Source organism: Marmota flaviventris, chromosome 5, assembly GCF_047511675.1.
Source record: "Marmota flaviventris isolate mMarFla1 chromosome 5, mMarFla1.hap1, whole genome shotgun sequence".
Taxonomy (NCBI): domain Eukaryota; kingdom Metazoa; phylum Chordata; class Mammalia; order Rodentia; family Sciuridae; genus Marmota; species Marmota flaviventris.
Window position 1 is genome coordinate 45188709 of NC_092502.1, and position 17249 is coordinate 45205957.

Genomic DNA, 17249 nt, shown 5'->3' on the forward strand with positions numbered 1-17249 from the left:
AAAAGACCTCAAATAGCTAAAACAATCTTGAGCTAAAAGAGCAAAGATAGAGGCATCACAATACCTGACTTCAAGACATACTACAGAGTCACAGTAACAAAAATGGTATGGTATTGGCATAAAAACAGACCAATGGACAGAATAGAGAACCCAGAAATAAATCCACACATCTATCGCTAATTGAGTCTTCACAAAGATGCCAAAAACATATACTGAAGAAAGAACAGCCTCTTTTGACAAATGGTGCTAGAAAAACTGGATTTCCACAAGCAGAAGACTGAAACTTGACCTCTATCTCTTACCCTATTCAAAAGTCAACTCAAACTGAATCAAAGTCCTTAATGTAAGACCTGAAACTCTGAAACTACTAGAAGGGACACAGGCGAAAAACTTAAAAGATACTGGTAGAAGCAATGATTTTATGAACAGAACTTCCAAAGCTCACGAAACAAAAGCAAACATTAACAAATAGGATTACATCAAACTAAAAAGGTTCTGCCCAGCAAAGAAACAAGAGTGGAGAACCTACAGAATGGGAAAAAAATATTTGCAAGTTATTCATCTGACATAAGGCTTATATTAGAATAAAGAACTCAAAAACAACAAAAAATGAGTAATCAAATTAAAAATATGGGCAAATGATCTGAACAGACTCTTTACAAAAGAAGAAGTACAAAAGGGGCTGGAGATGTGGCTCAAGCAATAGCGCGCTCGCCTGGCATGCGTGCGGCCCAGGTTCGATCCTCAGCACCGCATACAAACAAAGATGTTGTGTCTGCCGAAAAGTAAAAAAAAGAAATAAATATAAAAAAAAAAATTCTCTCTCACTCTCTGAAAAAAAAAAAAAAAGTACAAAAGGCCAATAAAATAAATGAAAAATGCCCAATATTATTAGCCATCAGGGAAATGCAAATCAAAACTACAATAAGATACCCATCTCATCAAGTTAGAATGGCTATTATTAACAACAAAAAATAATAAATGCTGGCAAGGATGTGGAGGGAAAGGAACCCTTATAACACTGCTAGAGGGAATGTGAACTAGTAGCTACTATGCAAATGAAGTCAGCATATAAAGCAGACACCTGCATGCCCATGTTTATAGTGGTACTTTTCGTGATAGCTATAAAGGGAAGCAGCTCAGGTACTCATTAACAGATACAGAAAATGTAATGTGTGTGTATAACACAGAGAGTATTATTCAGCCATAGAAAAGAATGAAATTCTGTCATTTGCAGGAAAATAAATGGAAATGGAGGACATTATTTCACTATTAAGCAAAATAGGTCAGGCACAGAAAGACAAGTATTGTATTTTTTCTCTCTCATATGGAAACTGGAAAAAAAAAAAAAAGATAAATTCACTTTAAAAGTCCTGAAAGAAAAGGGATTACTGGTGACTGGCAAGTGTATGGGGGACACGAGATGCAGGCTAGGAGAAAGTAGAAGGGTGGATGGATATGATCAATTTACTGTGTTTGTGTGTGTGTGTGTGTGTGTGTGTGTATGGATATATTGCAATAAATCCCATCAATCTATACAACCAAAAATTTTTATTAAAGAAAGGAAGTTAAAAAAGAAAAAAGGAAAGATGAACTGAAATTAAGAGGTATGAGGAAAAAAACAAAGATGGTGAAGAAACCACATACAATTAATTAGAAAGTTGTACAAAAGGAAGATGATATTTCAAGAAACAAGCAGGGAGATAAACATCTTCCAATGCTTCAAAGAACAGAAGATGAGAAATAAGCAAGACATACTGGATTTGAAAAGTAAACTTTAAAAGAGAAACTTCTTAAGTTGTTGAAGGCTTACATGGAAAATTAAAGAGTAAGTTAGATGTGATGGCACATGCCCGAAATCCCAGCAACTCTGGAGGCTGAGGCACCAAAATAAAAATAAATAAATAAATAAATAAATAAATAAATAAATAAATAAATAAATAAGAGCCATTTGCAAAGATGAGCAAATAGTATTTTTGGATCACTTTTCCAAAAAAGGATTAACAATAAGAAAAAAAATGGGAGAAAGCAATCACCTGATTAGTCTGGCAAATTGCAGGGCTTCGTTTTAGGAAAAAGTTTCATTTGCTAGCATAGATAGTGCTGAAAGAGGGAAGAAAGGCTATGCCAAAGTCCTCTAGGGTAGTACTCTTTTCAGCCTCACTCACCTCACAATATATAAAGTATTTGAAAATACCTACAATTTATGGAGATATATCAGGATACTGTGGCATTCTAATTAGGAAACTCTTTTTCTAGGGATTTAAGTCTTGAACCTACCAAGACAAACATATAGATAAAAGGCACATATTAGTTTTCTGGCATGAACTGCAGCACATCATTGATGATCCTGATGGCTACAACCTACTCTGGTCAAACCAACTCAAAAAAATGACCTATATGCCTCAGGAAGATTTTTATCCTGACAGGAGCCTTCTAAGAGTATCATGTTTGAGCAGCCCCTCTTTCATATCCCAGAAGACATAATTCCAATTTCTTGGAAATAAAAGTGTCTATCCCACAGGTCTCCTGTGCTGGTAAAATGTTTGCCCAGCTAGAGTGTTACAAAGAGCATTACAGCTGTGAGCTATCTTTTCAGAAATTTTTAGAGTCAGCCTATTTTCTCTTAGTATCACTACAAATCATATGGATGAACCAGCAATGTAACTGTTAAGAAAACCGGTTAAGACTTCCTGAACAAAGTCTTTTTTTTTTTTTTGGTACTAAGGATTGTACCCAGGTATGCTTAATCACTGAGCCACATCCCCAGCCCTTTTTAATATTTTATGTAGAGACAGGGTCTCATTGAGTTGTTAAGTGCCTTGCTAAGTTGCTGAGACTGGCTTTGAACTCATGATCCTCCTGCCTCAGCCTCCCAAGCTGCTGGGATTACAGACATGCACCAACATGCCAGCTGGACAGAGTCTTTAAATTAAAGACTTAACTTTGTTAAAAATAACTTAAATAGTTAAGTCTTAAAATAACAAAGCTCTTTCGTGTAGGATAAGTCTCAAGGACAGTATGATACCAGCTTGTTAAGAATGATCATGTGCTGAAGAAATCAGTTCTCTAGTTATGACCTTTGACATCACAAGCTCAAGATAATTCCCTCCAGAAAAGAAACATGTGACCTATAAAGAGGCATGATGACCATCTATACCTGTGCAAAGCACCCTAAAACTCCCCCTTGATATTCTATCGTAAGCAGCTTCTTCCCTTTCCCTTCCTATAAATTTCTCTGATACCTACCACCTGACCAGGGAAGCAGATTTGAGCTTATCGCTCCTGATCTCCCTGTTGGTGGTGCAATAACACTCTTTTTGCAATAACTAGTGCCATCAGATGGGATTCTATGTGCTTAGGCCAGTGAGCCTTTGCTGCTTAGTATATCTATCACCAGTTCCACCTACAAGCAATCGTGTATAACTTCAATACATACAAGAATTATGGTGCCAAAATTACAGTATGATTTCAGAGGAAAATCCAAGATAGTCCTCCACATACCCCTAGTCACACACACCTACAAATATCTAAGTTGAAGGAAGGAGTAAAGATGCAAGAGAAGGAGGAGATATCTGATACCACAACATCCTGGTAGATATGTAAGGATATGGGGTCAAGGAATATAAAATTTTTATATATGTTTTACAGTTTACAAGCAACTTTCCCCTTTATTTTTTATAATCTAAAGAAAGACAATTATTCCACTCTGTTGAGTTGAAGAGAGGAGCCAAGGTCACACAGCTGGTGCCAGGATCATGGTCTAAAGACTGATCTGTTCTTCCTATTCTATTATGCTAGCATAGGGATCGAGACAACAAATGAGCATATTTAAAAACAAAACAAATAAAAAACCCCAAAAACCTGCTGTGATGAAGAGAAATCTGGACGACTCCTTTTTAGAAAAGGAGAATGCAAGTTTATTTACTTCTGAATGGCAACTTCAATTTCAGAGAGTTAAAACTATTGATGTGTTGAGGAACTTAATGAGTATCATCTCACTATTTGACTTCTGCCAAAAGTGAGGAAAATTTGACAGAAGAGACTATTTATGTTGTTATTAAACCTATGTTAAATAGCAAAATGTTTTATGGCTATGTCTATGGATAATTATATTAAGGAACAAAATTTTCATCTTTTCATTGAATTTGATTCATGTTCTTTGGTCTGGTCTTTTAATATTATGCCCGAGAAAATAACCTGCTGTTTTCTAACAAAGGTCAAGAAATAATCCCAAGATATTTTCGTGCGGCTAACACTTGAATAAGTCACTAGAAAATATTGTATGAACACTAGTTTAAATGATCCCTTAATGAATGTTGACCCAAGAGGCTTCAAATAGGTACAATTGTATCTAAAGAAAGAAGCAGGAAAGCGACAAAGAAGATAATAAGGCTACATCAAGGTCTGAGACAAATTTCAGATTGTTCAAAGATAGTACCTTTCATATTGGCTATAACATGATGCTGTTTAAAGAAACAAAAGAAACTGCACATTCATTTAAGATGTCTTACCATGAGATTCAAGTCCAGCTCCCTGTGCCAGCCCATTGTCATAGGACTGAAAAAGAAAAATATTATTTAGTTTAATAGGAAAAAAATATGGAATAATAAATGACTAAAAGTTGCCATTGTGGGTTTTGTTTTAAAAATCTTTTTTCCTCGCTTTTCCTTTATAACTTTCAAAATTTGCACTTTTCTCCACAGAGAAGTAGAAGTAGGCATTTTCCAAGTAACTGATCTTTTATTCACTAAGTCAAATCACTAAATGCATACAATTCTGAGACTAGATTGTTCAAAGATAGTACTTACATATTCAGTTTTTACCTAATAAAGCTCAAACCCCTCCTTCTTTCCCATTTGCAACTACATAAGAGTTGAATGAAAATATAAGGATTTTAGAGTCATAAAACTTTATAAGCATGAAACAAATCTGTTGGGACAGTTTGGACTTGCTGAAGGGTAAGAATTGCCTAAATTTCAATCTCCCCATATTGTTACAAAAATCAAAACAGAATAAGAATAAAATTACAAAACTCAAACCTTAGCAAAGCAACAAGAAATTCTTAAGCTACAGATTACCAATTGTCTATAGAAAAAGAAATATCAAATTTCAGCAACCCACCTGTCAAATCCCTGATATACTTTTTAAAAAAATTTATTATTTTTTGATTTTTAAAAAAAATGAGAGCAAAATGCATTAAAATTCATATTACACATATAGAGCATAATTTTTCATATTTCTGGTTGTATGTTCACACCAATTTGTGTCTTCATACATGTACTTTGGATAATGATGTCCATCACATTCCACCATAATTGCTAATCCCCTGCCCCTCCCTTCCCTTCCTACCCCTCTGCCCTATTTAGAGTTTGTCTATTCTTCCCATGCTCCTCCTCCCTACCCCATTATAAATCAGTCACCTTATATCAGAGAAACATTATTTTTTTTTTGATAGGCTAATTCCACTTAGCATTATCTTCTCTAACTCCATCCATTTACCTCCAAATGCCATGATTTTATTCTCTTTTATTGCTGAGTAATATTCCATTGTGTATATGTGCCACATTTTTTTAATCCATTCATCTATTGAAGGGCATTTAGTTTGTTTCCACAGTTTAGCTACTACAAATTGTGCTGTTATAAACACTGATGTGCCTGTGTCCCTGTAGTTTGCTGCTTTTAAGTCCTTTGGGTATAGAGAGAGGAGAGGGATAGTTGGGTCAAATGGTGGTTCCATTCCCAGTTTTCCAAGAAATCTCCATACTGCTTTCCATATTGGCTGCACCAATTTGCAGTCCCACCAGCAATGTATGAGTGTATCTTTTTCCCCACATTCTCGCCAACACTTATTATTGTTTGTCTTCATAATAGCTGCCATTCTGACAGGAGTGAGATGAAATCTTAGAGTAGTTTTGATTTGCATTTCTCTAATTGCTACAGAATGATGAACATTTTTTATATATTTGTTGACTGATTGTATGTCCTCTTCTGAGAAGTGTCTGTGCAGGTCTGTGGCCCAATTATTGATTGGGTTATTTGGGGTTTTTTGATGTTTACCTTTTGAGTTCTTTATATACCCTAGAGATTGGTGCTGTATCTGATGTGTGAGGGGTAAAAATTTGCTCTCAAAATGTAGGCTCTCTATTCACCTCACAGATTTTTCTTTTGCTGAGAAGAAACTTTTTAGTTTGGGGCTGGGGATGTCGCTCAAGCGGCAGCACACTCGTCTGGCATGCGAGCGGCCTGGGTTCGATCCTCAGCACCACATACAAAAAAAAAAACAAAGATGTTGTGTCCGCCGAAAACTAAAAAATAAATATTAATAAAAAAAAAACTTTTTAGTTTGAATCCATCCCATTTATTGATTCTTGCTTTTAATTCTTGCACTGTACTCTTTACAAAGCAAGAGTGATTTGTGAAAAATCACAAGAAAAATAAGGGGGGGAGGGTGGAGGGGGATTATGATAGGCCTGAAATTCGCCTAAAAAAAAAAAAAAAATCACTGCCTAAAAAAGAAGGCTCACCTAATACCAAAAACACAACAATTCTTGCTTTGCATAGTTCCAATATGTACAAATTCCAATTACCATACCTTTAAAACTAAAAATAATTCAACTTCAATAAGCGTATTAACTATAACTGCATAAATTATAAATTTTTTAGTCCGCATGTCATTACATAAATAACAGATATATATCATAACCAGTGACAAATTACAACCTCCTTTTCGAAGTCTGTTAGTAATTGGTCATTGCATACTGTTCAGTTCACATAGTGAGCATATGGCTGTACTGTTTTTTTGTCCTTTAATGACAAACTCACATGCTGTTTTACAAAAATGCATAATGAAAAGAAAGGATTAGCCACAAAAAAGATGAAAAGTACAGCAAAGAAATAAAAAGCAATAACATTGTAAATAAACATGAAATCAAATAGTTACAGAAGAAATAGTTGTCACTCAAAATTTGAAAATGCTGCTGCTTGAGAGGTTCTAGATATGCAATCACAAGAAACAAATGAAAGTGAAATATCAACATGAGTAAGGAAAGGGGTTGAGATGAAAAGGATAAAGATGTTCTAGAGAATTGCTGCTGGAAAAAATGCAACAATCTCAGAGATATTTCACAACACCGAAAACACAAAGAACATACTTAAAACTCTGAAATGTGGAAGGGAGTATGACTGTTGGCCTAGACAAATTAAAAATTGCTCACTTCTTATAATTACTTATGTAATGAGAAGGCAAAGTGTTGTTCAAAGAGAACACTTTAATTCTCATATTTCTAATGTTTTAAAATTACAGTGTACTAAATATTAATTTTATTATTAAAAATTCTGCATACATTTGTTCCTGACAGTAAGATTTTCATGTTTTGGCAAAAAAATTTTAAAGGTCATAGAACAATTACCATTTTCTCTACTGATGATTAAAATCACTTTGCATAATTTCAGTTTGCATGGTTATCATTATGGTTTGGTACTTCTATGCAAATCACGGACAGCCTAATCTGAAAGAGGCCTGGTAAAATGCAGCACTGAATATAGCGAAGGGATTTAAAATGATTCACAAGTCAAGGTGGCAGTTCTCAAAGGGCATGATTTTTGGTGAAGAAAGTCAAAAAGGAAGAGAGGCCCTCTGAAGATCAGGTAATAAGGAAAACTCAAAAGAACCCGAGAAACAAGAGAGAACCTCTTTTCTGCCAGAAAGAGCACAAAACACACAACCCTTTCCCTGCTACTAAAATGAGTTATCCACCTCAGAAATCATACTTAGTTGCATTAAAAAGTATGTAAAGTAGAAATTCTTTTAAGAAAAATAATCCATGAAATTACTAAACACAAAAGAACATACATAAAACTGAAATCCCTCACTTTTTTTTTTTCTCCAAAAAATGACAACAATGGGGAAAAAGAAACACCCAAAACCAGGCCTTCAGCCTGATTTTGTATAGATCTTAAAAAAAATGGTCCATTTCACTCATAATAAAAGAAATGCAAATTAAAAATACACTGACATCATTTTCAACCACCAGGATACAAAGATAAAAATACATTCTATTGGCAAGGCTGTATGAAAACAGGCATTTGTCTACATTGGTAGGAATACAAACTGGTCCATCTGCTTTGGAGAGAAAATGAGATATATCTAATAAAAGTACACATATATTTGTTTAGCTTTTGTTTTTGTTTTTGATACCAGGGATTGAATGCAAAGATGTATAACCAGTGAGCCACATCCTCAGCCCTGTTTTATTTTTTATTTTGAGACAGGGTCTTGCTAAATTGCTGAGGATGGCTTTGGACCTGTGATCCTCCTGCCTCAACCTCCAAAGCTGCTGGGATTATAGGCATGTACTACTGCACCCAGTTTGTATTTAGCTTGTGATCAAGCAATTCCACAATCACAAATTGATCCTGAAAAATACACCCCTAACAAAATACATAAACATACAAGCATGAAGTTATTAATTATAGCACTGTTCAGTGCTCTATATGTAGATTATTTGAAAAAACTATGACATATTTACCCACTGGAGTAATATAAAATTGTTAAGAATGAGGAAAATCTCGATGAACTGACAAATGATTTTTAAGGTGTACTGTTCAGTCTACAAAAAATAAACTACCCAAACAAACAAACTATAGTATACTATACTTCCAGTAAAAAAAAAAAAAAAAAGAAAGAAAATATACACGTCTTTTCATCAAAGGCAGAGAGAGAAAAGAAAATCCAAATATTAATGAGAATGGTTACCTATAGTAAATGGGAATAAGACGTTAAATCTGGGGGTTAAGAAGGGTTTGGAAGATGGAAATAATGAGTCAAACTTCTATGACTCTACCTTTTTTTGCTGTGACATTCAGAACCAAATTAATGCTTCATGTTAATAAACAAAAACCAACAAATTGGAGGGCAGGGTGCAGAATGGGAGGAATCTAAACAGAAACAAACTTAACTGGTATTAGATTAGAATCTGAAGTATGTATATGAACTTGTGATTTTTAATAAACTGATAAAAAGACACAGAATGTGTATACAGAGGGTATCTACATATGCTTAACTAAATGTATACATGTCTGAACTCTGCATGGTGAGAGAGGGCCTAAAAGCAACGATATCCCAATACTAATGAGCATACTTGGTATCCATATCCCTAAATATCACCCCCCAATACAAACCAGGGGTCCATGAAGAAATTACCGATTTCAGGGCTAAGACTGGGAAAGTAAACTTGGAATAACTGTGTCAGAAAGCAAAAGGTCCTTGAAGAATGAGGAAACATGTCAAAAGGGCATCGAAAATGAGTCAGTCTGAAAGGTTCTCATTAGTCAAATCTGAGACAATCCGAGCATTAAAGTAAATAATGGTAGTAGCAATTATATTTCACTAAATAAAATAAGAATCTAGAGTCCATGAAGTACCAAGAAATCAATCTTACTGCCTTTATTTCCAAATTCTTGATGGAAGAGATGAGGCATACTTTATTACGGAAGTTCTCATACACTACCAATAATAATCTAGTCAGTGTCATCAACATAACTCACCATACTTCTTCTAATATAGGTGATGGCCTTTTTCATATCCATGCCTGACCAGTTATTCAGTCAGTATATAGCAAATACAGGAAGCACAATACACAAATCACATGTCATTTTCACTGCCTTCATGAAGTAGTAAATGAAGGTAGTGAGGAGATTTTTCCCAAGAGAATTTCAATTACTATTTACAGAATAAATACTAGGGCTAGAAAACCATTAATGCATATTAACAACATTAATGGATAAAATACTAACTACAAAGAGAAAAATGTTAACTTTACAGAGAAACCAAGTGGGAAGAAATAAGGCAAATTAACATGGCTTACCTCCGAACACAATGCACTGCGAAGACAGTATTATTTCTGGACCATTCATGCCCAAAATGCATATACCTAACCTCCTAACATAAATCTCTCTTCCTTTTAAAAAATTCCTTTAAGGATCTTTTCTTTCTGTATCCACAGCTTTTAAAAATTTGTGCTATAGTAGATCCTATAAAATCTGAGCCACAGTTACATATTCAGTTAAAACCAATTCCATTCCTCTAAGAACTTAAATTTTCATTACAAAATACTAAAATGCCAACTAAAAGTTAAATTAACAGTCTTGAAAATTCTAATTTACAAAATTTAAAATCTTCATATTTGGGAAGCAAATATGGAAACCTGGAAAGCAGCACTTCTACTTCCCTCAGGTTTGTTTCTTCTCTTTTTAATTTTAATTTAATTTAAATAAATCAACAATATATTTAAAAATTCACTATTTCATTCACACTTCAATTTTATATTTGAGATGGAATAGAACAAAGAATAATTATGGCTGAGACTAAGCATTCCTTATTATCACCAATAAAAAGATTAAATTACACTGTGTGAAAGAACAGCATTTTTATTTTGGTATCAGCCTTAAAATAAACCTTGTGTTACACACACACACACACACACAAGTATTAAATTTTAATGGTCAAGGAGTCGATCTGCTCTTTAAGACTATTTCTATATAGTGTTCTGATATAAGAAGTACCAAGAAATCAATCTTACTGCCCTTATTTCCAAATTCTTGATGAAAGAGATGAGGCATACATTATTACGGAAGTTCTCATACACTACCAACAATAATCTAGTCAGTGTCATCAACATAACTCACCATACTTCTTCTAATATAGGTGATGGCCTTTTTCATATCCATGCCTGACCAGTTATTCAGCATATAGCAAATACAGGAAGCACAATACACAAATCGCATGTCATTTTCACTGCCTTCAGGTACAGCACAAAAACTGAAAATAAAACCGGTAAAGTGATACTCTATTAATGCTGGACTACAATTTTTTTTTTTTTTTTTTTTGGCAAGGGAGTTAGAAATACCTACTCTTGTGTCTTACAGAAATATCTATCACTCATTCAGAAACCATGTTCTACTTGTATTACATAACAGGATTATTAACCTGAATAAAATAAAATGATCTCTAAAATCAACATTCTACTCAAAGTTCTGGTTCCTGGAATACACTACCATATTACCTTTTTCCCAGATGCTACCATTCAGAATAAGCTTATTTACTCCTATAGGAGGCAAGCTGCAATACACTATTTTGAGAATTAATGGCAAAAAAAGTAGAAAGGAAAACCTGAGTCCTATTTCCAAGCCCATATTTTGCTTTGGGAAATTTCTTCTAAATGTATATACAGATAATTATTGATTAATCATATTGTTTTAACTGTTACACAGCTAATTAGTTTCTGACATGTAATAATATGTGTTATAAACAAAGATAAGGTATCAGTAATTGAGTTCTATAGTGAAATATTAATCATACATTCTGGCTGAAGTATTGTAGTATTTCCAAAATTTCACTTTATTCTACAGGTCTACATTAATTTTTTCCTTCATAAGGAGCAGTGTTTTAAAAAATTCTGACAGGAAAAGAAATATCAGTAGATGAGCATAAAGATGTAACAATACATCAGGATTTGTTTGCAAAGTCATCCTTAAACTGCATCACTTTGTCACTTTTGCAGACTTAAAAACTGTTTTGATTTAAAACTCTTGGAAAATTCTTTAGATACACTATATAATCTACCAAATAATGGTACACTATTTTTTCTAGCCTTTGAAAATATCATGTTCATCCATTTCTCCTATATCAATATTTTTAAGAAATATTCAAATAAATGTATACTTGCCTCCAAATATCAATTTTTCCCTTTAACAGGTAAATTAATTAAAAATAAAGAGATAAGAGTTATGCTATTATAAAATTACTTTTATTTTCATTCACAAAAAAATTCCTGGATTACTTTTTGGATTAAACACTTAACAATGTATTCAATAAATTTTAAGTAGTTCTAAGAATAGTACACGATCCTCTAAAGGTCTAGTTAGTATTATGTTTTTTTAAATTCCAAAACAAACAAAAAAATAACAAGAAATGACTCATACCTTCCATCTTCCAGCTGAAGGGCTCTCAAGCCTGCTAAGCAAGCTTCTTTATTTACTCTGCTTAAGTCATCTCCAAGAATAACTAAACATGAAAGGCCAGTGTAGGTCATTGCTATGTGGCCACTATCATAAGGATGAGCTGTTCCAGGATTCTAAATTAAAAATATATTAATTAATAAATTGAAATTAAAACTTATTTAATTAATTAGTTTGACATGAGGTGTTAATAAACAGTATAATTGAATGTTATATATACCAATTTGTATACACAACTGAGAAAAATAAACTTCCATTAATCTTCCCCCTCCAGTACTGGGGATTGAACCTAGGGACACTCTACCACTGACCTATATCCCCAACCCACTTTATTTTTTATTTTGAGGCAGGGTCAAGACTAGATCCTAACTAAATTGCCAAGGCTGACCTTAAATTTGTAATCCTTCTGTCCAGGACCTCTGAGTCACTAGAATTATAAGTGTGTGCCACTGTGCCCAGCAAACCTCCATTTTTATATAAGTCTCAGTATAAATATGATCACATACAATTCAGGCAACACAATATTTAAATTTATCTTAGACCCCTCAAAAGCTTTATGGAAGTAGTTATGATTCTGAATAACCCAAATTATTTGAACTTCATATTTAATCTATTTTATTACTTATAATTTAAGTCTTTTTGGGAAGGGGATTGAACCCGGGCCTCCCACATGCCAGGCAAGAGCCTACCATTGAGCTACATCAACAGCCCTTTTTATTTCATTTTGAGACAAGGTCTTGCTAAGTTGCACCAGCTGGCCTCAAACCAATGATCCATACCAGGCTTGCACATAGTCTTTTAAACAGAAAATATTTAGCTCGCCTGCCAGGTAGGGGAAGGGTGACCACCGACAGAAAAGGCCCAGTGGCCAGCGGCGGGACAGAGCTTCCAATCACTCCTGCAAGGTAGGCGGGCCTGCGACCCACCGGCAGAAGAGGAGCAGCCGCCTGCTGAGAGGCTGAGCCGCCCCCTCCCCCTGCGCCGGCATAGTAGAGGGAACTGGGACCAAACACAGAGCAGGCCCAGCGGCCTGATGAGGGGCAGAGCCGCCCCCCACCCCCCTCGCCTGCCAGGTAGGGGAAGGGTGACCACCGACAGAAAAGGCCCAGTGGCCCGCGGCGGGACAGAGCTTCCAATCACCCCTGCAAGGTAGGCGGGCCTGCGACCCACCGGCAGAAGAGGAGCAGCCGCCTGCTGAGAGGCTGAGCCGCCCCCTCCCCCTGCGCCGGCATAGTAGAGGGAACTGGGACCAAACACAGAGCAGGCCCAGCGGCCTGCTGAGGGGCAGAGCCGCCCCCTCCCCCCCGCGCCTGCAAGGTAGTCGGAACTGAGAGCACCATCAGAACAGGTCAGACCTGCAACCGAGAGACAGAACAGGCCCAGTGGCCTGAGGAAGGGTAGAGCCGCCCCCCCCCCACGCCTGCAAAGTAGGCGGACCTGCGACCCACTGGCAGTACAGCCCCAGAGGCCTGCAGAGGGGCAGTGCCGCTGCCTGCGCCTGCAAAGTAGGCAGAACTGCGACCACCGACAGAACAAGCCTAGCGGCCCGCAGAGGGACAGAGCCGCCGCCCGCGCCTGCAAGGACGGCGGACCTGCTACCGACTGGCAGAGCAGGCCCAGCGGCCTGCCGGCGTGGTAGGCACATTGCCCCAATTGGCGGAGGGGCAGAGCCGCCGCCCGTGCCTGCGAGGGAGACTTTGCAACTATACAAGACCAATATAAATATATAGGGGGAAAATTCAATAGCACAACAGTTTCACCAAGAAGAAAGGAACGCGAACAGTATGAAGAGACAAGGAAAGAAAGGACCACAAGCATTGCAGGTCAACTCAACTTTAGAAGAGGTAATAGCTGCAGCTGATGGAATGTCAGATAAAGAATTCAGGATATACATGCTTCAGATGATCTGGAGTCTCAAGGAAGACATCAGACAGCAAAATCAGACAATGAAAGATCACTTCAACAATGAATTACATAAACAAATCCAAGAAGCAAAAGATCAACTATACAGGGAAATAGAGGTTATAAAAAACAAACAAACAGAAATCCTAGAAATGCAGGAAGCAATAAGCCAACTTAAAAACTCAATTGAGAATACTACCAGCAGAGTAGAACACTTAGAAGACAGAACATCAGACAATGAAGATAAAGTATTTCAACTTGAAAAGAACATAGACAGCTCAGCAAGACTGTTAAGAAACCATGAGCAGAACATCCAAGAAATATGGGATAACATCAAGAGACCAAATTTAAGAGTCATTGGGATACAGGAAGGAACAGAGTTTCAAACCAAAGGAATGAGCAATCTATTCAATGAAATAATTCGAGAAAACTTCCCAGACTTGAAGAATGAGACAGAACCCCAAATCCTAGAAGCCTACAGGACGCCGAATGTGCAAAATCATAAGAGACCCACACCTAGACACATTATAATGAAGATGCCCAACATACAGAATAAGGAGAGAATTTTAAAAGCTACAAGAGAAAGGAAGCAGATCACATTTAGGGGTAAGCCAATCAGGATAACAGCTGATCTTTCAACACAGACTCTGAAAGCTAGAAGATCCTGGAATAACATATTTCAAACACTGAAAGAAAATGGGTTCCAACCAAGAATTGTGTTTCCAGCGAAATTAAGCTTCAGGATGGAAGATGAAATTAAAACCTTCCACGATAAACAAAAGTTAAAAGAATTTGCAGCTAGAAAACCATCTCTTCAAAACATCCTTGGCAAAACATTACAGGAAGAGGAAATGGAAAATAACAATGAAAACCAACAGTGGGAGGTAGGACACTAAAGGGGGGAAAATAATCAAAGTGGAAAACAAACCATGTTTAGTAACATAAATAAACAAATATGGCTGGAAGAACAACCCATATCTCAATAATAACCCTAAATGTTAATGGCTTAAACTCACCAATCAAGAGACACAGGCTAGTAGAATGGATCACAAAACAAGACCCAACAATATGCTGCCTACAGGAGACGCATTTGATAGGAAAAGACATACATAGGCTGAAGGTGAAAGGTTGGGAAAAATCATATCACTCATATGGACTTCGGAAACAAGCAGGAGTATCCATACTCATATCAAATAAAATAGATTTTAAGCCAAAGTTAATCAAAAGGGATAAAGAGGGACACTACATACTGCTCAAGGGAACCATACACCAACAAGACATAACAATCATAAATATATATGCCCCAAACAATGGTGCAGCTATGTTCATCAAACAAACTCTTCTCAAGTTCAAGAGTCTAATAGACCACCATACTATAATCATGGGAGACTTCAACACACCTCTCTCACCACTGGACAGATCTTCCAAACAAAAGTTGAATAAGGAAACTATAGAACTCAATAACACAATTAATAACCTAGACTTAATTGACATATATAGAATATACCACCCAACATCAAACAGTTACACTTTTTTCTCAGCAGCACATGGATCCTTCTCAAAAATAAATCATATATTATGTCACAGGGCAACTGTTAGAAAATATAAAGGAGTAGAGATAATACCATGCATCTCATCTGATCATAATGGAATGAAACTGAAAATCAACAATAAAAGAAGGAAGGAAAAAGAATATATCACTTGGAGAATGAACAATAGGTTACTGAATGATCAATGGGTTATAGAAGACATCAAGGAGGAAATTAAAAAATTCTTAGAGATTAATGAAAACACAGACACAACATATCGGAATCTATGGGACACATTGAAAGCAGTTCTAAGAGGAAAATTCATTGCTTGGAGTTCATTCCTTAAAAAAAGAAAAAACCAACAAATAAATGATCTCATACTTCATCTCAAAATCCTAGAAAAAGAAGAGCAAAACAACAGCAAAAGAAGTAGAAGGCAAGAAATAATTAAAATCAGAACTGAAATCAATGAAATCGAAACAAAAGAAACAATTGAAAAAATTGACAAAACTAAAAGTTGGTTCTTTGAAAAAATAAACAAAATCGACAGACCCTTAGCCATGCTAGCGAAGAGAAGAAGAGAGAGAACTCAAATCACTAACGTACGGGATGAAAGAGGCAATATCACAACAGACACTTCAGAAATACAGAAGATAATCAAAAATTATTTTGAATCCTTATACTCCAATAAATTAGAAGATAGTGAAGGCATAGATAAATTTCTTAAGTCATATGATCTGCCCAGATTGAGTCAGGAGGATATAGACAACCTAAACAGACCAATATCAATTGAGGAAATAGAAGAAACCATCAAAAGACTACCAACTAAGAAAAGCCCAGGACCGGATGGGTATACAGCAGAGTTTTACAAAACCTTTAAAGAGGAACTAATACCAATACTTTTCAAGCTACTTCAGGAAATAGAAAAAGAGGGAGAACTTCCAAATTCATTCTACGAGGCCAACATCACCCTGATACCTAAACCAGACAAAGACACTTCAAAGAAAGAAAACTACAGACCAATATCTCTAATGAACCTAGATGCAAAAATCCTCAATAAAATTCTGGCCACTCGGATACAAAGGCACATCAAAAAAATTGTGCACCATGATCAAGTAGGATTCATCCCTGGGATGCAAGGCTGGTTCAATATACGGAAATCAATAAATGTTATTCACCACATCAATAGACTTAAAAATAAGAACCATATGATCATCTCGATAGATGCGGAAAAAGCATTCAACAAAGTACAGCATCCCTTTATGTTCAAAACTCTAGAAAAACTAGGGATAACAGGAACATACCTCAATATTGTAAAAGCAATCTATGCTAAGCCTCAGGCTAGCATCATTCTGAATGGAGAAAAATTGAAGGCATTCCCTCTAAAATCTGGAACAAGACAGGGATGCCCTCTCTCACCACTTCTGTTCAACATAGTTCTCGAAACACTGGCCAGAGCAATTAGACAGACGAAAGAAATTAAAGGCATCAAAATAGGAAAAGAAGAACTTAAATTATCACTATTTGCAGATGACATGATTCTATACCTAGCAGACCCAAAAGGGTCTACAAAGAAACTATTAGAGCTAATAAATGAATTCAGCAAAGTGGCAGGATATAAAATCAACACGCATAAATCAAAGGCATTCCTGTATATCAGCGACAAATCCTCTGAAGTGGAAATGAGGACAACCACTCCATTCACAATATCTTCAAAAAAAATAAAATACTTGGGAATCAACCTAACAAAAGAGGTGAAAGACTTATACAATGAAAACTACAGAACCCTAAAGAGAG

At 35.9% G+C, this 17249-nt stretch overlaps 1 protein-coding gene across 1 annotated transcript in view; it reads right to left on the bottom strand.

Annotated features, from left to right (window-relative positions):
• The window catches only part of Pggt1b (protein geranylgeranyltransferase type I subunit beta), a 62969-nt gene that overhangs the window by 22763 nt on the left and 22957 nt on the right, over window positions 1–17249 (bottom strand). The window contains exons 4-6 of the mRNA XM_027941099.2: window positions 11986–12137; window positions 10690–10822; window positions 4515–4560 (exon numbers count right to left, since the gene is read on the bottom strand). Coding sequence (XP_027796900.1) covers window positions 4515–4560; window positions 10690–10822; window positions 11986–12137 — 331 coding nt within the window. The remainder of the gene's footprint in view (window positions 1–4514; window positions 4561–10689; window positions 10823–11985; window positions 12138–17249) is intronic.